Source organism: Bombus bifarius, unplaced genomic scaffold (genome assembly GCF_011952205.1).
Source record: "Bombus bifarius isolate JDL3187 unplaced genomic scaffold, Bbif_JDL3187 scf7180000008237, whole genome shotgun sequence".
NCBI lineage: Eukaryota > Metazoa > Arthropoda > Insecta > Hymenoptera > Apidae > Bombus > Bombus bifarius.
Window position 1 is genome coordinate 353694 of NW_022884532.1, and position 27661 is coordinate 381354.

At 36.9% G+C, this 27661-nt stretch overlaps 1 protein-coding gene across 4 annotated transcripts in view; it reads right to left on the reverse strand.

Annotated features, from left to right (window-relative positions):
• The window catches only part of LOC117211485 (glutamate receptor ionotropic, kainate 2), a 211583-nt gene that overhangs the window by 136142 nt on the left and 47780 nt on the right, over positions 1-27661 (reverse strand). For all 4 annotated transcript variants that reach the window (XR_004488262.1, XM_033455420.1, XM_033455418.1 and 1 more), the window contains exon 4: positions 9005-9189. Coding sequence is in view for 3 of the 4 variants with exons in the window: in XM_033455420.1 (XP_033311311.1) it covers positions 9005-9189 (185 nt within the window). In the remaining variant the exon portion in view is untranslated. The remainder of the gene's footprint in view (positions 1-9004; positions 9190-27661) is intronic.

Below are 27661 nucleotides of genomic sequence, written 5' to 3' on the forward strand. Positions count from 1 at the left end.
GTACACGTGGTGGGTGCTACATGAGCTGCGGATGTGTATGAAGGTGAACCGTAACGAGCAAAGGCTCGACTACGAAACGGTACAAATTGAATTTCAACGGGAACGTACCGGCTGATTCGAACGATCGTGCAACCATGGGGTCCAGTCGGTATCCAAGAGAAGAGGAGAGACGGTCCATTATCGGTCAGAAGGAAGGCCCGTTAAATCATTGGCACGGCAACGGCAATTCCGGTTCTCGCGGTTCATTAGAGCGACGCGGATATATGTATATCGGTCGATATACGTAGCGGCGGTTCATTGCTGATGAACGATAGTGGTGTAGTCGTGGAACAATCAGATTACCATAATGTCGAGCCGTAAGAAGGTTTTCTGTTCCCGCGCTGTTGACTTGATCTTCGCTCGTTTCTTTCTCCTTCCACGCCGAGCAATTGCGAGCGTTTGCTTGCGACCATAAACGAATTCGACGCATTCTAGGGGGCTGTGTTCACAGGGAGTGAGCTTCCAAGTTCAGACTTTGGATTCCGTCGAAGTTACTCGGCCACGTTTTAAGGGGATTTGGGAAACAACTTCTGGCAAGATAGATATAGAAGATACAGAAGGAATCGTAGTTCCTGAGTTACGAGGATTTGTTTGATAGAGTTCTATTAAAATCGACGCTCCTCTTAGGGTAAGAAGTTATTCTCTCTGGTTTTATCCCTTCATAGATAATAGATAATATAGCTAATAGCGTCTTCGGAATTCCTTTGTGGCGTAAAGAACAAAAATAAACTCAAGAGTAATAAGAAAAGTTAACATATTAAAAGTTATTAAGTTAAGATAAGATACATAAAGTTGAGATACATCTAGCAGAAAATAGAACAGAAAATGGAACATGCAAACTACGGGCCATATCTACACGCTTGAAAACAGTACAAACTTTGCGAACCTAAGCCAGGCAGTGCAAAAACATCTTATGGAAGTCTTAGAGAAGAGGTTAGCTTCACTACAATCACAATAAACTTTCGAGAAACGATAATTACATTAACATAATTAACAGTAACTATTTAATATGACGTTTTTAGATCAGGATTCATATCGTTTCATAACCGAATCAATCGTAATTAAATCGTAACATATTCTGACTTTAAACGGACGTGAAATAGACGTTTCCAAGACTCGTAGGTTGACCAGGAATAGGTCTACAATCAATAACTCCATTCTCGACTCTTCATCTCGACGAAACACATATTTTCAATTACTCCAAATTGAAGTAGACTGAATATAAGCATCCGTGTTTCCTCGTGATCTCGGCCATAGTCACGGAACCGTGCAGAATTCTCTTGGAGAAAGGTCAAAGCAGCTCGGACTATCTCGACGAGAAATTTCCGCGGAGATGAAATTTTGGCGTAGAATTTAAAACGGTTCGTTAGTATACCGTCCGAATACTCCAGTGAATCTGCATGTGAACTACGATTGCGAACTGGCCGCGACTGTATGCTTGCGCTTCTGTAAACAGTGTTCATGCAGCCGTGTAATGCCGGACTACAAGCAGTCAGTCATGTCAAAGGAATTTTCCTGGTCGAAAGTCTTTTGCGAGGAGGCCAGTTTCCCTCGATCGAGCAAAACTGATTGCGAAGCATGGAGGACGAGCACTTGATCGGTATTACGGTATAAGCGCAAGTCTAATAGGCCGCATGTCCGAAACGCAAATAGCTTTGCCCATGGCAAACAGAGCCGGTCAAGATTTTAAGACGAGGCTACCCACTGCTTGCTTCCGTCAACAGGATAATATCTTAATAGCAACGACGACTACCGTTCATAATCCCGAATCTTGTTTCAGCTTGATGAAAACGTTATCTAACTTGTGCTATCAACATATGACACAGTAGAAATGGAATGTACAATGACAGAAAATTCAGATTAACGAATGCGCAGGGTATTATATGCATTTAGTCATCTGAAGTATCTCCATCATCTTGAATAATAATGTATTACTTGTAAAAGTTATAAAGTTAGAAAAACTGTGAAAAACAGTGGAAGTGAATTGCGAATGAAAGAGGAGTATTATTAGTAAATGTACAGGATATTCCACAAACTTTGTGTACCATTTCATTATTACAAATTATAAATGAAAATGTTAGTTACTACTGAAGTTGTGGAATTTGAAAAATATCACTGTAGAAATGTACTGATTGTATGAATGAAGACTATTATTAATGAAAGTACAAGATATTGCACCAACTTTGTCCATTTCGTTATTTCAAATATAATATAAATGACAATATTATTTTTACAAATCGTAGAGTTGCAAAAAGATGCAGTATGATAGCAATATTTCCTTTACAGTTCTCTTGAGAGAGGTTAGTTAAAACAAAGGATCATGAATTAGAAAATAAGTAAAAATATTGCTATTGTTTCACAGTTGATTTACTATGATTTGACCTTATTTTTCCACGATGTTTTTTACGAAATCATTACGAGTTCGTCAGATGTTTGCTCTCTGGTCCTTATCTGCAACGGTGGAACAATGGAAGCGAAAATCATTTTGAAGAAGTGTCTTTCTGCAGAGAACTGTCGGCGTCGCCGTTGTTTTCTAGCGAATCGTCTGTCGACGAATGCAAATTGCAGTCACCGGTGTTACATTATTATCTTTTTGCCTACCGTAGAAGAAGATGTTCTTTTCTAACAAACTTCCATTGAACCTGACGAGCTTTAAAACTACATTATCGTTCTCGATTCATCGGGCAAATATTCTGCCAAATGAACAAAAGAACTTTCTTACCACTTCACTTTCCATCAATCTCAGTGCTTTCCCAAACGTTCCACGAACTAATCACCTTCTTTTCGTACATTGTAGGAAAAAGCGATTGGAATTACGGCGGAAGAGCGAGTTCTTTCGAATTAAAGCAAGCAGCAGCGTTGGTTCTCTCAGCTTCTTCTCTCATGAATATCGCGTTACCTTCGATCATTTCGATTCCCGCCGAATGAAAACATTTCGGTCGTCATGGTTGAAGACCTCGAGCAGAGTGATTTCCTTCCACATAATCACAGAGCTACTTCCTCTTACTGAATTTTGTATTTCCGTTGCAAATCCAGGCCACGAAAGGCTGGAAGAAAGCATCGACTGAGAAAACATAGTCAAAGGAATCACCTTGGCTAGGCGGTTGAAAAGACTCGACGTCCTACAAGCCACTTCTCTCTTCATCGCGGTAAACTTACGAGCCGTCGACCAAAATGCGAAAAATTTGCCGACAACCGGCTACAAATAAACTCCCTCTGATTCGGTTCCTCTTCCTTTTTGCACGGTAAACCGGCTTCGCCGTACGCCAGCTGCTTCTTCCCCGTAGTCGAGGAAATCTATGTTTCCAGCGAAGTTCTGAGGACCGCGCTTCCGTAGATACGGTTTTCATAAATACTCGACGAACCAGTTTCGAGGGAGATAAAAGTCCATCTGCATCGCCACGAAGAAAGTTGACGTTATATTTCCTGGGCTTTTAAAGGGAAATTTTCATCTCCGATTAGCTTTCGGATTTTACGAAGATTTCTTTCGGATAATTTATGTTGGAATAACGTAACAATAGTTAATCAGTATAGTTTTTCGATGTATTATATTTCAAGTAATTATTCCTTTAATTAGAATATGTAGATAGTTTACTAGGTGGACTTTATGTTTTTATTATTACTATTTTTATATTAATTATATTTAATTTTACAAGGATATAATATCTGAGTCACACGTGGCAAGGAGTAAGTTCAACGTGTAAGTAGAATAGACATTATTTAGAATTGTATCTAACTTCAGATTTGAATGCAAATATACCATTTCCAATGATTAAAAATTTAACAAGCTAATCGTATTACGCCTGAGCTGAACATTTCATCATGACCAATTTTCCAAAGATTTACTTAGAGTTCATCAATTATTACGAGCTCGAACCAGAGCTGAGTACTTTTTCTATCTCCTAGTATCATCTCCGCGTTTAGCTCGATTTTTCCAACAAAATTGTCTCTTTTTCTCGCCCCCCCCCCGCCCTTCTACTGTTCGAAACATTTCCAACGAAAATCCTAGAATATTTTTGTTGCCAAATGAAAAAATAACTCGCTACCTCGTCACGCGAATTTATCATGTTTAATTAAATCGAGTTATTAGTGAAAACATGCAGCATATCTTTGTGCACAGATAAATATTGCAGGAAGCAGAGACATTTCGAACAAAGAACGTAGCAATACGCCACTATATTCCGCAGAGAAGGAATACAAAATGGCCAACTGACAATGTTGCATGCGTTTACAAAGGAATTCTGTACGAATGCACATTGTAGCGTGTATCTCTCATTGAACGGCTATCTTCCCAAATGTTCTACCGTTTCAAATTGAATCTGTTGAAAAATTGATCAAAGCAGTCGAATGAAAATATCTCCTGAAGTTGAAAGGCTCTTAACAAAAAGTGGATCTTGTTCATGATTGTCATTCTCCAGGACAGCAAAAAAGTATTTAATACCTGTTTAATACGTTTGAATTCTTTTAAGCAATTTAACTATACAATTTCTAGGAGTATGTCTGTAATTATATTGCATTGAATTATGAAGTTGTGAATCTCATAACAAAAGTTGATTTTGCAGAAACTACTAATTCATTCTTGATAGTATCAATATTGTGTATAATCATATTGAGTGTGGTTTCTAACTATTAGAGATATTATAACATAATACGTAAAACAAAAAAAAATTTGACAAGGATAAGTTTTGTTATAAGCACCTGAATTATTCTTGAAAATCAGTCTTGGAACACTTCGAAATTCGAAAATTCGTAATATCGTTACCATAATATGAAGAGAGTTAGTGGTGTCTAACAGGTATCTTCCCAAATATTCTATTAGAATAAAAATTCAGAATAACATTGATCCCAAAGCAGCCAAATAAATATATTTCTTAAAATTGCTCGTTACCTTCGAAACATTTTAGAATTTGAAGAATTTGCAGTGTCGTTGTCGTGATATAGAGAGTTGGTTGGTGATGTCTAACACATGGCAAGAGTTCAATTTTGTCGTACAGTGCGTTTACACTATAATTGAAATTCTTACTGCGACGCAGTAATTCCTGCGCTCTTTGTACCGTGACATTGTTCTGATCTCTTTGATCGACGTTCTTCAAAGTCAGACCACGCAACCGGAAATCATCATTTATTGGTTCGCGTTGCTCTATCGAAAATCGGGAGCCGTGGCAGATTAGAAATTTTTCTCTTTCACCCTGAAAACGCTTTGTAGCCTGCTCGTTTCAGTAACTTGATTGACCATAGAACGATGCCGTGTATCTCTATCGAAATTTTTGAACCTTGATTCTTTGAATCTGGTGTTCGTTAGTGAAAAAGTACCGGTTTCTTTCTGATACAAGTAACATGTTGCGATTTCAATTTTGTTCACTCTTCTCTTGATATTTTTCATTATCTATGGTTCTACGTTCAGTTCCAACTTACTCATCAAAGTTTTACCGTGCGATAAACTTCGTTTCCAAAGTAGCTTTACTTCTTAGAGTTTGAAATAGATTGAAAATGTGCAATAGTAAGCCGTAAGAATACAACAATATTGAAAAGAATATTTTACGTACAGAGATTACAAGAAAAGAACATGGTAGGTATATCGTTGTCGATTTCTTTTATCTTAAAGTCACTTTATGATTAAACAAAAAAATTTTAGTATATAAGATTTAAAAATGTAAAACTTTTAAAAATACCTGATAAATTGAGCTAATTTCGTCGAAACCAATAGTATAATTTTTGAGACAAGTTAATACTATCATTTTATTTACCATACGTTAAAACATATTATTTGAGAAACCCATTTAGTCAAATTATTAATTGTTATATACCTTTCTCATCGCGTTTATAATATATTTAATTATAATCAAAACTTTGGAATAAAATTCGTATTATACTTTAGTATTGAAAAAATAGAACACCGTCGTTTGGCAAAGCGAAGTAATATAACTCAGAAAAATCAACATTGTCTATGAACATTGAATCTGGTCGACTGAAGTGATCAGAGCGTTATACGCAAAAATAAATGGTTCGATAAATGTTGCAAAGGAATATAAATATTTTTCGCATAGCGGGCCGTGTATGTTTTATCGAAATATCGTGTTAATTTCCAGCGTGACTGTCGCGAGTCGTGTACTGCCGCGGTTAACATAAAGCTCTCGTTATTGTCAGCCCTTTGTTCGACGAACATTGTTTTCGGCCATGTTTCAAATTTAAAACATCCTGTTTCGGTTTTGCCGTCCATAGCAAAGCAATGTTAATGTTCGGCTTCACCCCGTCGGCGATCCGTGTTTTGCCGGGAGATTTATTTCTGCGAGCTGATGCGTTTTTGGTCTCCGCTCAACGAGGAAAATGCGTAGCCAACGAATAAAAGGATAAAAGAGACAGTGGAAATAAAATAGAGAAAGTTCCGTCTATCGTATCGTTTGCATTAGAACACCCGCCATATTCGAGCCATCATATTAATTCCGTTTGCGTACCACTTGCTGGTGGAAACCGACTTCCGCCGGGTTTTCAGACTTAAAACAATGCTCCGAGAGTCGATGAAATATCACTGGTTATAAAGAGGCGGAACCAGAGTAAAAATACTGGCTAGAATACGAAGAAAAGCCAACAAATTCTCATGGTAAGTGCGTACACGAATACGCATTTGTACAGAGTGTCCCAATAGTCATTGTCTAAACAACAAGGTGGCGATTTTATGGCGATTTGAAAAAATACATTAAAAATATGAGATAAAATTTGTTCATATTTTAATTAGATGTGATATTCAATGGCTAGAGAAATTATTTATCAAAAAATATTTATCGAAAAGTACTTTCCAACGAAGCCTTTTTATCAGGGTTTAGGTGATAGGATCGTAGCATGAAATAATACGAAACTTGATATATTTGGACTTAATTAATTAATACGTAAATCTTATTGTCGATTAAGCTATGATTACTAGGGCACAGATACGAGTTGGTGTTTCTACGCTATATCAGCGGAGACACAGCAGAGAAAGATTTTAAGCTCTGAAGCTTAACTTGGATAGCACTGCCGTAAGCCATCATAAAGACCAAAGTGTGCTTTCTCCAAGTTTAGAGAATTCACTCTTGCCCTATTCTATCTACATGTCTTGTTTCAAAAATTCTGTAGAAATGTAATACTAACTTTACGTGCTGTGATAAAACAGGTTGTTCAACTATGAAAAACTTTATGTGATTTTGTAAAAACAAGATTGTAAACATTTTAATCTAACTTTCGAATTGGGAATCTTAAGATCAACATCATGTAATCGTACGACACGTAAGTGGTTTACGAGGAATCGAAAGAAACCTATTCAAAGTTTTATGGACTGATTGTACCATAACAAGGGTTTACGATACGACAATCAACATCGAACGATGGGGAAGAAGCTCGAAAATTTTTGAATCCGAATTGGAATTTGAAGTTTCTGATACGAACGTCTCTTAAACTAGATACAGAATTTCTTTGTGGTTAGAAGTAAATACGAAGTCTTGTTTATAAACTAGTCTCCAAAGTTTTAAGATATATTTTCATATAATATTAAAAGTCATAGTTTTTGTTACGATATTCTATGACATCATGATATTATTATGTGACTATTTTTATGTAATTTAATATCATGATATTTAGTTATATTTAAACGTAACGTCAAAATAGTTTTGTAGGCTACTTGCGATTTTAGTGAAATTATAAATTTTGTAGAATGAAAGTAACAGGATTGGTAGGAAATGGATGAAAATGTTAACGTAACACGTGTTGCTTGTTTTTAGAAAAATTCGTTTCTCGAACGTTTCCATTCGTTCACGTAGCAACATTAATATCTTTAACAACCTCTTATATCTTCCATCTAAAGAAGGCGCTTCGATGAGGATTTGTCCTCGAACGTCGTAAGTTCGCTCTTGAGAAAACGTGGCAGAGGTAAATTTTTCGTGACAATAGGTGCTCCAAGAGACGCATCTCTGAGCAAACAAATACTAATAGATCAGTGGTAGTCGACAGGAAAAATGTTAAAGTGTAGGAAAATTCGAGAGTGGCAAATATTAGACAACGCGTTTGCAAGATTGCATTCGAGATACGAGACGAAAGCCTCGTTAAGTCGAGAACAGACCGCCGCTTTTAGTCACTTCCCGCTAAGAACTTTCTTTTTATTAAGAGAAATTCGAAAACTTTTCCTTCTTTTGTCCCAACTTCCGACTTACGATTGTCTAAACATATGTATATGTGTGTGTATGTGTGTGTGTGTATCGTTTCTGATAGAAAAAGTTTAAGAATATTTTCTTTACTTCTTCATTGAAAATACTGTTCCATTTCGCTGTTCTTGCCAAGTGTTATGTTTATCGAATCTCATAGTAAGTAGAATAGAATAACATTTGAAACTGTGGTATGAAGTTCTTACGAGAACCGACAGTCTGTCAAGTGAATAGAATGCCAAATATTCCTATCGACGATTCTTTTTAATTTAAACTGATATTGAAAGAATGTCGAACTAAGTAAATAGAAAATAAATTACATGTATTACTAAATAACAACATTGTGCAATAAAGAGTTAATGAAAATCCTGATTTAAAACTTTTGAAAAATAAACCACACAAGCTTGTACCATCTTAATCAACTCTGATTAATATCAAATTTCAACATCAATTTACTACCGAGATTATTTCAATAAAAATCCTTTATCTATTAAGAACGTATATAAATCAACGAAAAATTCTCTGCAAGACGTTAGATTACCCATTTATCATCTCGATCGATCAGTCTGGTCTATCCACGTCGATTTATCGGGGAAGAGCGTAACAATCGCGTCTGAGAATGCCAATTAACGTGACTGGGAACTCGATTGGAACTCGAGCGCGTCTACTTTCCACCGCGAAGGAAACGATTAGTCGACAAGCCGGAGAAAAGGGAAACGTAGAACGCGAAGATTTTCGACGGTGCTCAGTGACGCCTTGATGAGGGTATTATTCTGAGAGTTTGTACGTACCTTGGAGAGTGTGGTGGGGTGCGGATAAAGGTTGACAAGGCAGCTCTGCCGTCTGAGCCGGTAGTCCCAGCGTGTCTCTAGATGTGGAATCTCCATGGTGTCGCAAATGCTTTGTACGTGGGAGGCGGTGTGCGCGCTCTGCGGCCCAAAAATCGCCGCTACACCGCTTCGCAGCAAGTGGCACACTGAAATCAAACACGACTCTACGTTATGTACACGGATACGTACACTTATACACAATGTTATTTGCTCGTTCAAGTTTCGCGTAAATTGCTTCAATTTTCATAAAACGGAGTTTACTTTTGGAAAAATGTAATGTTGCAAGTATGTGAATTATGACACAAGTTGAAGAGTTCAAGAGCGGGTGTTGAGAATGGGTGATTTTAAATTTAGTTTAAGAAGATTGTTCGAGGAAAGCAGGTTGTGAAATATCATCCGGGGATATTACATTTTTGTTAGTTGGCTCGGAAGAACAATTTGATGTTCAAAATGAAATGATGGTCAAAAGTTTAACTTAAAGATCTATTTGCTACATATTTGTGGATGTAAAAATTAGGACCAACTCTAAGAAAAATTAATACATCTGTGTTAATAATATTTTAAACTAACATGGTCGAACGTGAAAAGATTATTAAGATTAATGTAGTGAAGAATATAGCGGTTTGGTTATATAAATCTTTAACTTGCGTACATTCTGATATTATCGAATAAAATTCGCCTTATAATGTACGCAATAAAGCATCGATTAACCGAGATCTTAATGCCGACTGAAACTTACAATTGTTGCGTGTATATTCTGCGTCTTGAACGAGAAATATACTGTTTTGAAACTAAACAACAATTGTATCGTATGTCTCGTATAAGCAAAATTAGTTTCACGGTTAATCGAGCTTCTACTGTATTGTACATAAAAGAAAATAGTTGAGATTTAATTCATGAAAAACTGCATTGATATATAAATTCTAAGTGTTCAATTCACATCGAGAATTTCCAGCTTTCTACTATTGATTTCATGATATTTATCAAATATCAAGTTCGCTGTGTTTCAGAAATATTCTTAATTCATGCCATAGAATCAAAATATGTAGTTTGTTCACCAAGTAAGTATATACGTAAGTAGGAGCAAATATTCGGAATCGATAAAAGTTTGTTTGAAATTGCAATACCGGAAAGGATAAAATCACGAACATTCCAAATATTATTTCCCCAGTTTCAAAAATGCACTTTTATGCTCTTAAAAGATTACGTTGCGTAATAACACGAGTAGTTAAATAAAGAAAATCGTTCGCATTCGTATCGTACAATCGTGTAAGAAAGAGCTTGAACTGTTGGAGCGCACTCGGTTGCCATTATCGATTAATCAGCCAAACTCCCGAAACTTCCAGCGTACAAACTTTCCCCTATATCCTGTCTCCCATCTTCCCATCTTCGACTTAAAGGGTCACCATGGCGCTTGGCAAACGAGACATCGCTCCGGTTACGATCTTTCCTATCCAACGTATTTAATCGATCCCTTTCTGTCTTTAATTTGCCAAATAAATGTTTCCTTTGTCATCAGTTTCAACTTTGATTGCCGCAGGAGTTCCGAATAAATTACCAAAGTGTAGGATAAAGTTTATTCTGTTTACCAGAGCGAATTGCTTCACGATGGAAACTTTGTTTTCTTCGTTTACGTAATTGCTATCTCTGTAGAGTTATATATCTTAGATTATACGCTTTTCAGCTGCTTGACTCTTTAATTTAGATGTTGTGTAAATTGTAGGAACATACAAATCCGTCATGTAGACTTAATATGTATGTTGTACTATATTGCGCCGACTAGTATACGGTATAAACACATACATACACATACATGCATTTCTATACATGTCACCAGTATATTATATACCCAATCTATGAAATTTACAGAAATAAACTATTCTTTTTTTTTTTGAGACATTTGACATTAATTATTTGCATGGTTAATGAAATTGAGACATTCAGAAAGTTAATTAAGCCAATCAGTTTGGCTTTTCAGAAGCTCATATAAAAATCTTCAATAAAATTATTATATTTATCAACATAAAAATATTCTCAAACTTGAAAGAAAATAACTATCGTAATAATTACATAATAACAATGTTATACACTACATTGCTCCATACGTTTCGTAACACAAGTTGATGTCGACTTTAATTTTCTCTAGGGTATTTTATGTTTTATATTTTTCACCATCCGCAAAAGAATACTTTCCTCTTCGAGGAAACGGCGCAGCGTTAATTAACAAGGTATTTAGATAATCACGTTAATGTATATCGTGTTTAATACGTTTCATAACGGGATAGCGTTACGCCGCGCCGACTACGAGGAAGCAGATTATCGAACGCCAGTCACTCGTAATTAGTCGTGACAGGTAATATTTTGTAATTGGATTCGCTCCTCGTTAAAGATGTCACTCCGTATTTATATTTATTATTCTTTTCCCGATTTTATTCGTACGATTGAATCTCGCGTAACGGGTCCTCTTCAATTTTCTGGCTCGTTAAGCGCGTTAATCTTAGACGATTTTGTCAACCGGATCTCTTTGCCATGTACGCTTTAATTATGTACATGCAAAGAGCATTGAATTCTCTCGCGGCTTCGGTCCTTATTCCACGCAAGCTCTTTCATTCGCTTTGAAAGATTTAAAAGAAGCTAGGACAGCCATAGTAATTTGCGATTAATGATAAACTATTTTGCTACGTTCTTCTTTTCGTAGATTAATTGAAACTGAAATTCGTAGATTAAGAAATAGGCAGTAAGGGAAGAAGAATTAGGCACCGAACGAAGGTGACATGCAAATATTTCCTGAACCACTTACCCTCAACTCAGCACCAAAGATCAATTTGTAAATAGAATATATCAGTTTTGTTGAGAACAGTTTAAGGAAACGTAGCATTGCGTTTTATAATAAAGGAGAAGTCAGTTGAAAAATTCTTCAAATCTTTCGTGGGTATTTAGTGTCCACGCGATACAATTCTCGGCCTTTCTTAGTTGTATTAAGGAAAATTAAGTTGTTTGGAATGTTTATGGCAAAAGTTAAGAAAAGATTGGAATCCAATGAATTTATCGATATTTTGTGAATGAGCTAAATTTGTAGGAGATCAATTTCCTGCATTTCTAGTAGGATTTTTTCTCAGAAGACCTAAACACTGAGAGTAAACGAATATTACTTAATAATATAATAATAGTAATAAGCTTAATAATAAAAAGGAATGTCAGAATAAATGGAATTCTAACGTATTGACAAACTATTAACAATTAAGTAAAATATTATTCCTCGAGGCAAATATTTCAGGAAGTCATCGATTATGCCTATACTCTAAATACGATTTTTACGCGGTGTATTTCGTAGACTAAAAAGTATTAGACCTAGAACCTTAGACATATAATTTTGTACGTGTTTCACACAATATTCTTTGTAATATGACTATTGTATGTGGTTTTAGTTTTCTGTTATTCATGTTTCTCCTCGTTGGTAATGAACAATACAGAGAATACACGAACGTGGAATTCCTTCTTTTTCGTTAATACGAAACCATCCGGATTTCTATACGGTTTTCGCATATACGGATTCGCGGTTCCGATCGGACCATCCAATGAAATTGCATCTGGAATTTCAATATACCGAGTATCATACTTTAACCTTTAAACGCCGCTAGCATTGTCCGGTATTGCTTTGAGATTCGACTTCTTTTTTCTCCTCTGTGGTCGTTGTCTGTGTTCCACTTGGAAGCTGACTTTGCGGACCGATTACAGAGATTCCGATTGATAGAGGATGTTCGTAAGTACCACAGGGAACCACGAAACCCTTGGTCGATCCTTTTGTGGTATAAAATCTAGCCTGCAGGGGACATTAGGTGGGTTTCCATCGAATAAATGATCAAAAGGCAGTGGACGAATAAAGCTCTTCCTATCGGTGACAACGGTATGTGTTTGCATGCTTCGCTGTGTTCCCTGTGCGTTCATTTCGAGTGCATCACCATGAAATCCGTTCGCAAATGCGCCACGAGCAAAATAATTTTTCGCGACATTGTCGAAATGATTAGGGAGAATAACTTTGCACGTATTGCAGTGATTCCAGAACGAGTGGACTTTAAAGAATGAACCTATCTACCAAACGTAATTTGTAGATTTTTACACACTTATATATGTGAAATATCCAAATGAATAATACGTAAAATATGTAAAGTAGGGTATTCATTATAATTTTTAACGGGTAAAACGGATCTCTACCGCTGACGGTATCCTTTCTAGGAAAAAATCAGATGAGAATCCAGGAAATGGATCTTTAAAAACATCTCGTACAAATTTAACCTACATACTCATTCTAATATTACCGACAAAATATCTATATCATTTTATTGGAACTTTTTCTTTTTCCAATAAATGTGATACCTTCTTTTTGTAATTGAACTAAATTGAACTAAAAGATTCTAAAAATACAAATAATTAGCGCCGCTAATATTCTAAAACTGCTACCAAGAACAAGATTCTTTTACAATTAGATTATAAGCTTCGCCACAAAAGCATAAGTTTCTACGAAAATCTCACGTGTTCCCTTTTATCTATTTTCGGACGAAACACCTGGAGAGTTTCTATCTAACCAAGTTATGTTCGTTCATTGGAAATGTACGCACGATTCTCCATTTTCGAAACGAACTTTCTTCACTGTTCTGGAAGAGTCGTCCTTTTATACAAATAAACGCGAAGAATAAAGGGTGGTCGGTGTCTTTCCAAAAAGAAGATGAGGGAAAAGAGAAACAGACGGAAGGAAACTTACGAAGAAAGTTTTCCTCGTTCTTCGAATATTCCTTTTTACTTAGTGGCCGCTGGAAGCTCGGCAGAATCAAGGAGAAAAGACACTCCCAAAGATAAGGTAAGGGAAACGCGCTTCAGCATTCACAAGATCATCGTTCGTCCTACGCGTGCTGAGGAAACGAATGCGATACCTTGAAATATGTATTTTGCAACATATCCTCGGAAGAAATACGATATATCTCGCAGCAAGACCACGTATTTCCTGCTTGAATCCAGTTCGTATCATCCCGGCTTTGCGAGTTGATAGGATTATCGCTTGTTAATGTATCAAAGCCAGTTGGCAAGCTGTGTGCAGCCTGAGAAACACCCTTCATCCCTTTTGTCCTTTGCCTAAACTGAAGTCCAACTGCATCTAACTCCTCGAGTTCCCCTTTAAACGTTCGACATACGGATAGTAATTATAAAGCAGGTCGTAGTAATATCGGATACCTATCTTGGTTCTTAACTTGGAAAATCTTGACTAAGATACAGATAGAAATAAAAAAGAATAAACGTAGGAAATAACATTTGAACGCTATGTAGACTTAATGACTTCTCTGCTTAGGAAATTCAATGACCGACAATCGTCAGATTGGCAATCTGGTATTTAGTAATGTGGGCTTCTATTTTCTTAGAGTAAAATATACTAAGTTGTGAAACTTACTTTTAATTATTTGCACGATTCTGTAAATCATGGTATATTATACATTTTTGTTAGTTTCAGAAAGCTACATTTATTTGCTTCCATAGCTCGAATAGCTTTTATGAAATCGCAGGTACTCGTATTTCATACATTTTTCATTTAACTTTTTTCTTGACATCTGGAATATTCATTGAAACATTTATTTTGTTGTTTATTAACAAATTTTTCAAATTGACAGAGATGTAAGACACAAAGGGAACGTAGTCATTTCGATTAATAAATCAAAACAAAATTTGTGCGTTATTCCTTATATAAAAAATACTAACCCTAAATCTCCATCAGTATCATGAATAAAAGAAGAGTTGAAAAGAAATATAATTTACCACTAAATAATTCAGAAAACACTTACATAAATGGTTCCAAAATTTCATCACAAATATCGTCGATACGAAGGAAAGCTTTCTTTAGATTTCTTTCCCCACGAGCGTACTTACGCGATAAATTGGGAGTCTCTTCGAATACCCATAGCACGTTTGTCCCGTCGCATAAACTTCATTGTGTCAAATAATAATTGTAATATGTAATTTAGTTGGAACGGCGTTCGCGAAAAGAATAGCGTTTGTAGAACGAAGGGGAAATTATTACTCGACGTATTATTCGAGCGCAGAACGAACTGGGAAAGATACAATCCTTCTGCCGGAAACGATATATGTCTTTATCCTCAGGAGGCTTCTCTCCGTCGGATCCATTCGAGTGTTTCAGTATGTCTGTTGGTCGACTCGCCGTTCCACTTAGTTTTCCAGTACGTAGCGGACCACTCTTCTTCCGTATTCGTTCCTTATTCAAGATTAGGCCGTCTGTGTGTACACCAACTTACTGTATAGCTCCACGATTCCCTTTCTCCCTTTTCCCCTTCGTACTTTATCCTCCGGATTTTTGTCTTCACCACGAATTCTCCCGGTTTGCCGGATCTTTCCGGATCCTTCCAGTCCCTCCGCTTTTAAACGAGTACTCCTTAATTCTTATTCACCGCGTGACGGCCATGCTTTGTACATTTCCTCTTCTCGTTTCTGTCTTTTCTCTTTGTAACTTTCGTTTACGATAGAACTCTGTTGAGAGCTTTAAATTACATATTAGTAATCCTAAATGAAACAAAAGGTCAAGAAAAGTCCAAACCTGGTCGTTGTAAAACACGGATTCGTTCACTGTCATCTTCATGATTATATCTCTTCAAACTAGTCAACACAAATCCATCAGTAAAAAACGTAGGCGATATCTAAGAAAACGAACTAACCATCTTTAGCACATGATTGCCGATCACTTAGAACTCAAGTAAACTTATTTAATATCGTACAGATGGTGAAACATTCGAATTTTTACTAAATCTCGAATACTTAGATTCTTACCAGATGTCTGACTCAAGCAATATTGAAATAGATTCTCACAATATACACGCTCAGATTCAAAAACACGCTACTTAGGACACAAGTACTATTTCTATTTACACGCTACTCTGTTCGCTAAATAATATTCCAATAAAAAATCCTCGAATGTTTAAAACGTTAAAAAAAAAAAGAAATGAAGTAAAAGGAAATAATGAAAATTATAACTTGCTTTCGGATCGGAAAGACACGTTGTGAGATTTCGGATAGCGAATATCGTAACCTCGAAATTTCGTCGCGCCATCGCTTCGTTCAGGCTTTGATAACCCGGTTAAGATACGACACGCTACTCTACTTATTCTCCTCAGATTTCCGCGGGAAGCCGAGAAGACCGTTTTATCGATAGATCGATATTTCGCGGGCGTCTACCTTCATAAAATCCCTTAAATATCTGTAACATAATAGTCAACGATACGACCACGAAAACACCATCGCTTCCGGCCAGTGGATATCGGCGCGGTTAATAGGGTAGTCCATTTTATGAGCGGATAGAGAGAAGAAACGAAAGGAAGAGAAAAATAGAGAATGGAAGGGGGAACGAGAACGTGGTTCCAGACATTTATAGCTTCTGCCCTATTGAATCCTGATCGGTGGCTCGATTGAAAAACTCGCGTATCCTCGCGATATCTGATGCACGCAGTATCGCGCCTTTAAAACTCGACTCGCTGTTGATTCAGAACAATGTACGCCGCTGCGAAATGCCTGATCGAACGGATTGGTTCCGCCTTTTGCTTGCCTTCTTGTTCTTCCCGTTGAGGTTTCTTGTTTTACGAAGTCTTGACGAGCTCGACATTTCTTTCGGAGCAAAGACATAAGCAAATCTATGTTCCCAACAACAATCTTATTTCTCAGCAATACGTATGCACTGATATTTTTACCTTTTATGAGAATAAAATAATGTCTTTCTGTCATCTTGTATGATGTAACACCATTTGTAAACGAATGAGCTGTTGGAATGATAAACGACGCAAATTTCAGAAAATTGGAAAATGGTTTCCTCTGCACGAGGAAAGATGGGGAATACGGAACACGATGAAAAAAATTCTAGATACTAAAATACTTCAGTGAATTTTCCAGGATTATCGCAACGACAGTTATCATCATAAACTATAATGTATAAATAAATAAATTCATCTAGATAGTTTTTATCCTTTATATTCCCTTTAAATCTCTAAAAGTGGTAGATATCGAAATTTCCATTTTTGGCACTTACTTCGGTTACCATTTCTGGCACAGCAAGAAATAAGTATTGTTCGATCTGGCGACTTTTCATTGCCCCAAGTATGACTTCGTTGTTGGACGCAACATCCGTAACTCCGAAACGTATATGCGTGATGCGGTTTATGCTAATTTACACGTAAAACCGCGATAATTTTGTAACATGCGGCATGAAAGAGAGAGAGAGAGAGAGGGAGACTGTCGCTAAGCAAGGACTTCAGGCTATCGCTGTAAAGTTTCGACTAGAGCTATTCCCGCCGGCCATTTGCTGGCCAACGAGTAAATTCTGATTAAATAATAGCAATTAGCAGTGGCGGGCCGGCGATTAGATCGCTTCAGATTTAATATGGCGCATAATTAATCGCGTGCTGTATCGTTGCGCGGCCAAAATTGAATTACGACTAATTCACTGCGTTACGCGCGCAGAACAGTTTTCTTCGCTGAACAGATACCAGGAGTAGCGTTGTAAATCCTGCTTGTGCTGCTCCGTTCATTTTTATTCGTCGCTTCGTTATTGACTTTTTACATGAATAGTAAGTTGCGTGTGCTATAAACCACTGTGTATTAGATTTTAGTTATTTGGCTACGATATACCGTTGAATATTTGAGTTAGTGGACAAAGTTAACAGCGTTATACGCTTGTGCATCCTCCTTGAATGCATCCTCATGTATCAGATTTAATTATCGGTTAATTGTGAACTTTGCTTACTTCGTTACTTTTGATTCTGTCCTCTATATTCTCATCTAATATGATATTTCTGTATCCTTCTGGCACATTCATAAATCCAATTCATCAAATGTAATATCTAACCTATAAAGGAGTCTACTATCCGAACAAAACCTTTCTTACAAAATCAAACAGGAGAAAAATTTTCCAATTACAATCACTCGATCGAAGAAGAAACAGCTCATAAATGCTGCAATTTCCGCGCCACGCCTGACAAATACCATCATTGGAGGATTAAACGATTACATTGTTGCCTATTATCGTGAGAAGCGTGTGCTCTATTTTCTGAAACACGGCGAAATTGCATCGATACACAGAGGATAGTCAACATCGATATCTTATCAAGAGGAGCTTCTCGTAGAAAAAATTATAACTCGGATATCTCTCCGCACACTCGAATAAATATACTAACAGGAATAAACTCAATTCTGTTTCATTTTATCGTTCGTTGTAACTGGCTCCATCCAATTCCCGTGTCTCCGTATCTAAGATGTATTTGCGTTGAAAAACCTGGCCGTTTTCGGTTATTCCTTTTTGCGACCTCGATCCAACCTAAATCGATCACTAAGAGGTTCCTCTCGTGTCCCCGTTGCAACCAACGCCTGGAGAATCGTCTTCGTTTATCCGAAACGAGGAATTATGCTAATTTGGCAGTTCAATGAACGACACTCGGAACGATATACGTTCCGTGTAGGGGAAGATATATCAAGGAACGGATAAGGAAGACGATCGAGAACGCTGTAGGATGTCAAACATTCTTGAGAACGTGTTTCATCTCTTCGCGACGAGCACTAAATTATCCTCTAACCTTCCTTATACCGTACTCAATGAGCAATTGACTATTGTGCCTAGAAACGTGGCGGATTGTTTTCTCAGACGAGTTGTAAATGTGACTTTGATACCGCTTCTCGAATACGGAATACTAATTTTCGAATTTGTAAAAGTTCCACGAAAGTAGGAAATGTGTTTGGTAATTTCGAAAGTTGTTTTATAGAATAATTGGAGAATTTCTAGGAAAACGAACCAAATAGCAAATTGTTCCAGTTTTTCAAAATCACCTATACTTCGTTTGGTAATTATTTTATTTTTTTATTTTAAAGAATTTTATTTTTCTTTTCGTATCTACGTGATAAATAAAAACTTCATAACTCTATTACCTGACTAGAAAATGTATTCGGATATATTTCGGAATGCAAATAGACTAGACAGAAATTAAAGACACTGGAGAATTGTTTCGTTTTCTCAAGAAAAACAGACACGAGCAAAAGCAAGAGTAACTCATGTTCCGAGCCTTCCGATTGTTTAAAAGACTTATTACAATTCTCGCGAAAGCAAAGAGATTACCCCCTTACAGCCGATGAAGACCTTTCGAGCGACAATAACAGACAGTCTCGCTTCGTGTGTGATTCAATCGCGTTTAGCGAAGAAATGGCTTCGTTAAGCAGGATTTATGTTTAACGTTGATTCGACGAATGACCCGAGACCTGCCACGGCTCTTCATCACGGCCACAGTTGGATCGATACACGCGAGGACGCGTCCTTTCTTAAATGAAACGGCCATTGTCGCGCCAAGACGTGCTTTATCTACTGTTGCGCCATTCCTGCCGATAGGGCGGCCGCGTCCATGAAAAACTCAAGGTAGAGACGAACAAGAGGTGAAGATGAAACTAATTTCCTCTTGGGATGCTGCAACGAATCGATGTTCCACGAAATGTTGCATCGCGTGCAAGATCTTCTCCTAGTACACCGATCTTTCGCGAAACTACGAAAACTCGAAAGATGTAATGTCTGGCGGAGAAATGGGAAAGTAAACCACACTTTCTGCAGTTCTTTTTTAACGAGAGGAATGCTGAGCCGTAAAAATGAATTTTCGTCAATTTATATAACGTAGGGAAACATATTTCGTTACATAACGAAGAGCGTAGCTAATTCATCAGATGATGAGCCAGTTTCTGTCACTATTCTGCATCGAGTAGAAATGGCTACAAGGATAGCGTCACGTTTTAAGTGTCACGTACAAATGTAACGTCCACGTGCATGGAAATACATTATACATTTGTGCATGGAAGAAGCAATGTTTTCGTAATAAATGTAACAAATTTACTGGACGAAATTTTAATCAAAAAGGGAATATTTTTATTTTTTAATTTGATTTTTGTTAAAGACAGTGTGTATATAAATTTGTATTGAAAGTCAATAGTAATTATTAACTTCTAGTGACTATTACTTTTGATCATTTATGCAGTAGTAATTAAATACATATACCAATGTCACGTTATATTCCCCATTAGAATGCCAAGCGCGTTCATTTATTCAAACAGATTTCTAGTCACAAGTGTGGCTTATATACAATTGTACATAATATTAAAACAATAAGAAGACTTTGATACACAACGTAAATTAAAAGCTTTCATTCTTTATTTGAGATACACCTTTCATGCTCAATATTGCATATGCGTAAGATCATTAATTTACTCAAATAAATAAATTTATTTTTTTAATATGCATTTATTTTTTTATGCATTACGTTTCCTTCGCGAATATAATTGTAAAAATGTGTCTCTCTTATTCACAAGTACTAAAAAGCCATTTTCTCTCTGGCTACGAAAAAATTCGTAGCCTAGAAAGGTTAAGAATCTTTGTTTTAAACCAAATGTATTTTAACGTATTTTAAAAAAGCATTTTTCGTCGCTGTTTGTCGTGTAAACATGAAATTTTATCGAGTTAATGAACAATTTTCACGTTTCTAGCAAAATTAGACGGGGAAACGTATTTGACGAGCATTTAGCTAGACATTTTGAAAGCGGAGAAGCACATTTTGCGGCCGAAGAAAGAAATGTGTGTTTTAAAAGTCGCTGAACATTCACGAATGCGGATACACGTACGAACTTTTTTCTCCACTTTTGCCTCTCTATGTCCATTAAAAGATCTAAACGCGTACGTTACACGATGCCTGGTTGAAAGTCTGGAATTATCCGAGTTTTTTAGGGACTTTAGTAACAGCCCAAATATGCATGAATTTCGCATGCATTGTTTTCTAATAAAGAAACAAAATATCAAGTTAATAGCGATTATCCTGAAAGCAACAAGAAAAGAAGAAAATAATTCGAGACTTTTGGAAGCACTTTATTATTATTCTCAACTATGATGATTATACAAGAATGAAATCATAACTTGAGATCTTTGTTTTAATATTGTGGAATTTGAAAATTTACGAGGCGACAGTGAGTGAGCAGGTGATTCTATCAGAATCTCAAGCAAATTCCTTCGTCTGGGTAATTCAGGCGTCGTAGCAATGTGAAAACGTTCAACGATTTTCTCGGAAGCGATTCAAGTGAGCTGAAGAAGGGCTAAGAGAGAGAGAGAGAGAGAGAGAGAAGGAGGGAGAAAGAGAGAGAAAGAGACAAGAACCTCGACGTTCTATTTTCCGTATAAATTCAGCGACGTAAAAGGAGGGAAACGTCGTGCACAAGAAACGCACGCCGTCTGCACAAAGAAAACACGCCCAGGGCTAAATAATATTACGATGCCTAAACTTCATTTCGTTTCCATATCGCTTACTTCGTCAGAATTGCCTCACGGACAAGTTCCGAACCGTTTCCTCGCTCCCTTATCGCGGAAACAATTTAATTCTTATCTGGCTGTGCTATTACAAAGGTTGGAAGTTATTCTCAAGGCGTTTTCCACCACGGCAACCGATGTCTCCTCGTTCGTTCAAACGAACCGTCGCCGACTTTAGATAACCTGATATTAACTCCTGGGCCGCATCATCGCCACTTCTGGAGCCCTCTTCAATTTGTTTCCCATTAATCAGTCTGTCGTTTGTGACTAAAGACCGTAATTTAAAGTCAGTACTCTGCGAGTGCTGAATTATCCGACTATTATTAGTATTTGACGTTGGATCGTTTCATTAGTTTCGTCCCTTCTTTATGAGAAGTTTGACATGAAATTAAGAAGAAATATCATACTCGCTTTAATTACCAATGTATTCTCTTTTGTTTTCTATCACCTTTTCCCATATAGAAACTATCTTTTTTATCCTATTTATAAAGTATTTGCGACTTGAAATTTGCTCGAAATTGGTTGGTCAAAAAATATTTGTGCATATAGAAATTGTAAATAACTTTCAGTTACAGCTTGTTTTTTAGTTACACTGTCAATCTGTTTGACATTTCAGGGGTCAAAAATTCAATATTAATTGAAATAATAAACAAGTAATAAAGTACTGTGATTTGGACTGGAACAATATTGAAAGTCATTGAAAGTTATTAAAAATCGATAATGGGAAAACGTCACAGTTTATAACAGTAGTTTGCAAATGTTTATATTAATAATTTAAAACACAAGTAGATAACAACAAACTCACTTAAAAAGTAGATTGGATTTAACTGAGCGTCACATAAAAATAGTTGAAGTCCAATTAACCGGAAACTGAATATTTGTTTCCTCCGTCAACAAGAAGGAACACTCTGTTTGAAAATCGTTCCTCTTACAAACAATGTTTCTCGAAAAAAGATGATTCTATTACGATCTTCGGTAAACCATGCGAATTTTCTATAGTACAGAGTCTACAACTACGTCATCAACAATCCCATTTACCTAACTCCGAATCTCTTCCGTCCAGTCCACAAATTACAAGCCGATGTACTTATGGGAACCCAAACGTCTCGGAAGAATGTCATCTCGAGCTGAAGCAATTTGCATTCGAACATGCTGGTGAATTACAGGCTCTCCCGACTCGAAGAGAGCGCGACAGCATCAACGCAAAGGATATCGCTCCACGAAGAAATACCGATAGAAGCAAAGTGGTTCTCGTGCACCGGTATTCACGACCATAAACGGTCGGCTCGAAGCTCGTGCCTCAGCATCACGCTTAACATTATGCCTCCTAATAAAAACTCAAGAGTGTGCCACTTTTCTTATAACGATCGTTTAAATCGCGCCTCCACTGGAGAACCGGTCGTATATCAACGATACGGCATTATGAAAAAAAAAGAAAAAATTAAACGCGCCGAAAAATTGCCTCGATAAAAGCGGAAACGCATTGACTATGTATTTTACGACGTTGCAACATTATAATTCATGTGCAGGACCGTTGTTAAATAACGTATGTAAAAATTTCAACTTTTAGAGTGTCCAGACGGCGCCACTTCAGATTGTTGGCTATTGATACAGCCAGGTATTGGTATTGGCCAGGTTATAATCAGAAGTAACAAGCTCAAACTGTGACTTGATATTGGTAAAGATTAGAATACCGTTACAGTGAAATAATATATATAAGTTGCATAAACGTAACATTACTGAAAACATGGCCTAGGTATTGCTTCGTTAATATTATACAATACTATACGATATTATACTATTGTAAAAAATCGATATATTAGGTTGTCCGAAAAGTGTCTTTCTTTCGCAAACGTGCTTTTTACGACAACGCACCTTCATACAAACGTGAAACGAAGTCTGTGAAATGTCGCGGTGTTTATGTCAACAGAATAAAATGGATCGTACGTAATTCGACAAAATAATATAAAACAAAAAACGTTGTGCGTCTATCATTTCCTCATAACTATCATTTTCTCATAAGAAACTTTCCGGACAACCTAATATTTATAACACAAAAAGAATTGATATTTATATATACGATAATCTATTTTTCTTTAAATTATGAAAAGTTTTCTTGTATCTTTGATGTATGTAATTTTTGAAAAGTATCTATTACTATAATACATTGCTTATATCTTGATAAAATGGTATGCAAGTGACTTTACTTACAGTTACTTAAGTTGAGTCACTTAAGGTGCATTTACCCATCATTTCTTGGTCTTTAGTGGGTTAAATAAAATTGTTCGCAAGAAGTACACGAGTATCCTTTACCGCATGATATGGTTTGTACATAGTGATTTAAGAGTATCGTTGTAGGATCCGCTTTAGGATCGGTTGGCCAGTAAGAGCCGTGCCACTTGCAGGAGAAGCGTGCACGGCCAGCAATGAAAAGAGAATGACGTTTCAGAAGGGCGAGCCGTATATCAGCTCGACCCACATATGAGAGTACATAATTCAGCCAGAGGATCGGCCCACTCGCAGTCACTTCTGCTCGATCGACTCGTATCGAGCTTCCAGCCTCACGAAACTTCGCGCCCCTTCATCGCGTTTCTTTCCATTCGCCTGGAACTTTCGTTGCTCGAGCAGGCCACGAGGGAAACTTTTGAGAATTAACTGGACGTGTTAACGTGAAAAGTCTCGAGATCTCAGTCCTTTGTACTGTAAATTTAATGCGATGGTTGGACGGCTCAATTGTACTCGTATCGGTACGAGTGCCTATCGTTAAATGGCTACCAGACTTTCCTTTAAATGGAAAATAATTTCTGAGACTCGAACGTTCGTTACCCTCCTTAGTTAAGATTATCCTGTCTAGCATGTTTTTCCACTTTTCAAGACATGGCGAAATATTTCGCGTTTTTCGCATTGTTTTTGTCTTTTAAATACAACTATATGAGACGCCTTTAGTTTAATTAACAGTGTTTATTTTATCCTCCTTGCTGTCTGTTTCATTTGTTTCTTAAATATTTTCTTAAATTATCGCTCGAAGTCTAGCAATTAAGTTTAAAATAATCAAAATGCCGCGACATATACAGTGACGAGCAAAAGCGTAAACACACTCCGCTGATTTTATGTAAAAGGCGATAATACGACTAATTTTTCAAGTGATCGGTAAAGATTAGGTAACAGTAACTACAAGCTGCGTCTGATTAACGGAATGTAATAATTCATTTTCATTAACATTAATAATGTACAGAAAATTTTATAAAAATGGACATTTCAAACCATGTTTAAATTTTTGCACTTTAATTATACTCGTCGAATTAAGGTTTGAATCTAGTATTTCGTCCACTTTCCTTTACTTTTTTTTAATGCTTTTAATCTACGAAGCATACAGTGAATTAAATTATTAATTATTTGTGGTTCAATATTGTACCTTTCCTGTTGTATTCTTTCCCATAATTCATGAACACCTAAAGGTGGATTATTATATTTTGCCAGGCTTCTTTTCAAAATGGACCACAAATTTCCGATCGGATTCATATCCGGACTTTGTGCTGGCCAGTTCATCACAGAAAAATTTTGATTTTCTAGCCAGGTTTTAACTATTTATGCTTAGGATCCCCGTCTTGTTGAAATACTACTTCACGTTCATTGTATCCAATAGAATTAACTACAGAAGGTAAATTACTTTGTAGAATGGTCAAATAATGGTCTTTTCGCATTATACCTTCTTGGATTAAGCATATCAAACTGAAAAGTAATCTAACAATGGTGTGGGACAGTTGACTGCGAAACAGTGGACAATCAGTGCTTATTGACGTTTCGTTTCCCTGACATTTACATGCTATTATAAACGTTTCTGACGAAACGTGCAAAACTATAAACATTGTTTCAAAACACAATTATTATAAAATATTCTGTACATTATTAATGTTAATGAAAATGAACTATTACATTTCGTTAATCAGACGTAGCTCGTAGTTACTGTTACCTAATTTTTACTTGAAAAATTGGTCGTAGTATCGCCTTTTACATAAAATCAGAGGAGTGTGTTTACACTTTTGCTTGTCACTGTATATCAGTAGCAGCGCGTATATTGATCATACTTAGAATTGGTTCAGTCTTGTGCTCTTTTTTGTAAATTTCTTACATATGGCATTTTCAGATAATTTTGAAGTAACGTTGATGTAAAAGTAGAAAGCAATATCGGGTTACATTGTTGAAAAAGACTTGGGGGTGAGTTTACATCGGTGCAACTAGAGCATGTAGAATTGCAAGTCGTAATTTGAAGAGGTAACTAGCATCTGCCAAATATCTTCCTAGAAAGCTACGTGAATTTCAGGAAACACGAGCTTTACTCTAATTCGTTCGAATAGGTTGCCGTGTTTTTTGGTGTAATATATTACAATTTCGGAATTGAAACCGTTCTCTCCAAAGTGTTCTCCTTTTATTAAATTAGATCTCGTTCCTTTAACAGAAGCTATTGAAATATATCGTGCCTCTACCTTTCATTCTGTTCGCATATATAGAAACTCGCGAGTAGAAACGTTAATTAAAAAACCTAACCTATTTTATTGCTGCAACTTCAAATAATTTTAACTGGGCTCTGTTTTAGAAACTCGCCAAAGAAAAAGGAAGCAAACCAATCTACTTAAACAAACCCCAGCGCCAGAATCGAAAACAGTGGTGCTACGATTTCATCGCAATGTGTCGCAAGCCACGCTCAGTCCATCCTAAACTTCTCTGGAAACCCGAATCACCCCATTGGCAAACAACCTGGGGTAGTTGCGCGACACGCTTCGAAGGAGTTGGTGAAATAAAGACGGGGTCACCGAATTCGGTGAATCGAACCTCGTGTCTCGTAATTCTGAACACAATGTTCCGGAATGATAAGATTTTATTGGCGCGACGAGCGACGAACCGTCTCGTTCAATAGTCTCCCGCGCTCGTTACGCATCGAAACGCACCCGTTTACCATCCTGAACCATCTATGAGCTTGCAACATCGTCATCCATGCTCGTCAATTAGAATAAAACTACCGTTAGCGATCGAAGCAGACGGACAAATTCCACCGACGCGATTTCCTATACAACAGACGATGATAACATCGCTCGTTAAACTCATACACAAGTTCTACAACCTGTTTCGAGAACCAAGTGCCTTCGACTGACGCAATAATATTAGGGCAACAATCTGTTGAGTTATCTGAGTTAAGTAAGATACAATATATTGTAAAATACAACTTTGAACTTCGTACAGAATAGTTGAACTTGTTATACCTCATCAGATACCACTAGCATCTGACACGAAGAGAAAGTGGAATTTCGGGTACAAATGAAAAATATGACGAGTCATATTTCTTGTCTTTTATGAAAGACCAACTATAAAATTCAATATGTTACTGGCCAATTCCGCGTTAAAATCTTTTAAGATCTTTTCATTTGTTTTTGGGATTAGATATATGTTTTCGTCAGTGTCATGAATATCCAAAAGGTATTAAGTTAAACATAATACAATAAACTAAACTGATATTATTAATTTCTTTCTTACGAAAGAAAGTGAACCAAGGAGCATCGAAAACAAATAAAAGGACAATTTTGAAAAAAATTAAACTTTGACAATATCATGCCCTTCCTTTGCAGTCTTCAAATATAAATCATACAACGATTTACAATCAGATTCCAAGAATTGCATATCAAGTTGCTTATAGTTTTACTGAAATAGTCCTATCTTATCCTGAATTCATAGGGTTACAAAATTTCGTGCAATTATCTGCAATCTTATCCTTACATTCGCGTGTTGAATATCGAAGAAACTGACGACGATCAAGGTCCTCGACGACTAACATACTACACGATGCTAAAACCTAAAACGCAATCTATAGGGTTGCACAGATAAAAGAGGAAGAAACAAAGAAAAGGAGAATGCTAGTGCGAAGGTACAACTCGTAGGAAACAGGAGTAACGAGCACTTGCTATTCTTAGGATAAAGTTCGTCTCCAACCGCCTCTTTATTTCCACTCGGCTGCTGGCTGTCTCGGATACGGTTTATCGTCGCCCCGTTGCGCCGCGCCGCGCTCTCTTTGCAAATAGATGCCTAAACGCGCGCACCGTTGCTGTCGTAAACAGTTTCGGCTCGGTGTGAGAGGTTCTGCTCTCCGCGCGTTGTTCTACGAGTGAAAAGGTGCGATATTTGGAGGGTCGGTTCTTGAGGGTTGCAAGTCGTGAACTTAAATCGAGCAAGGTGCGCGGCTTGGAAGGAATAAC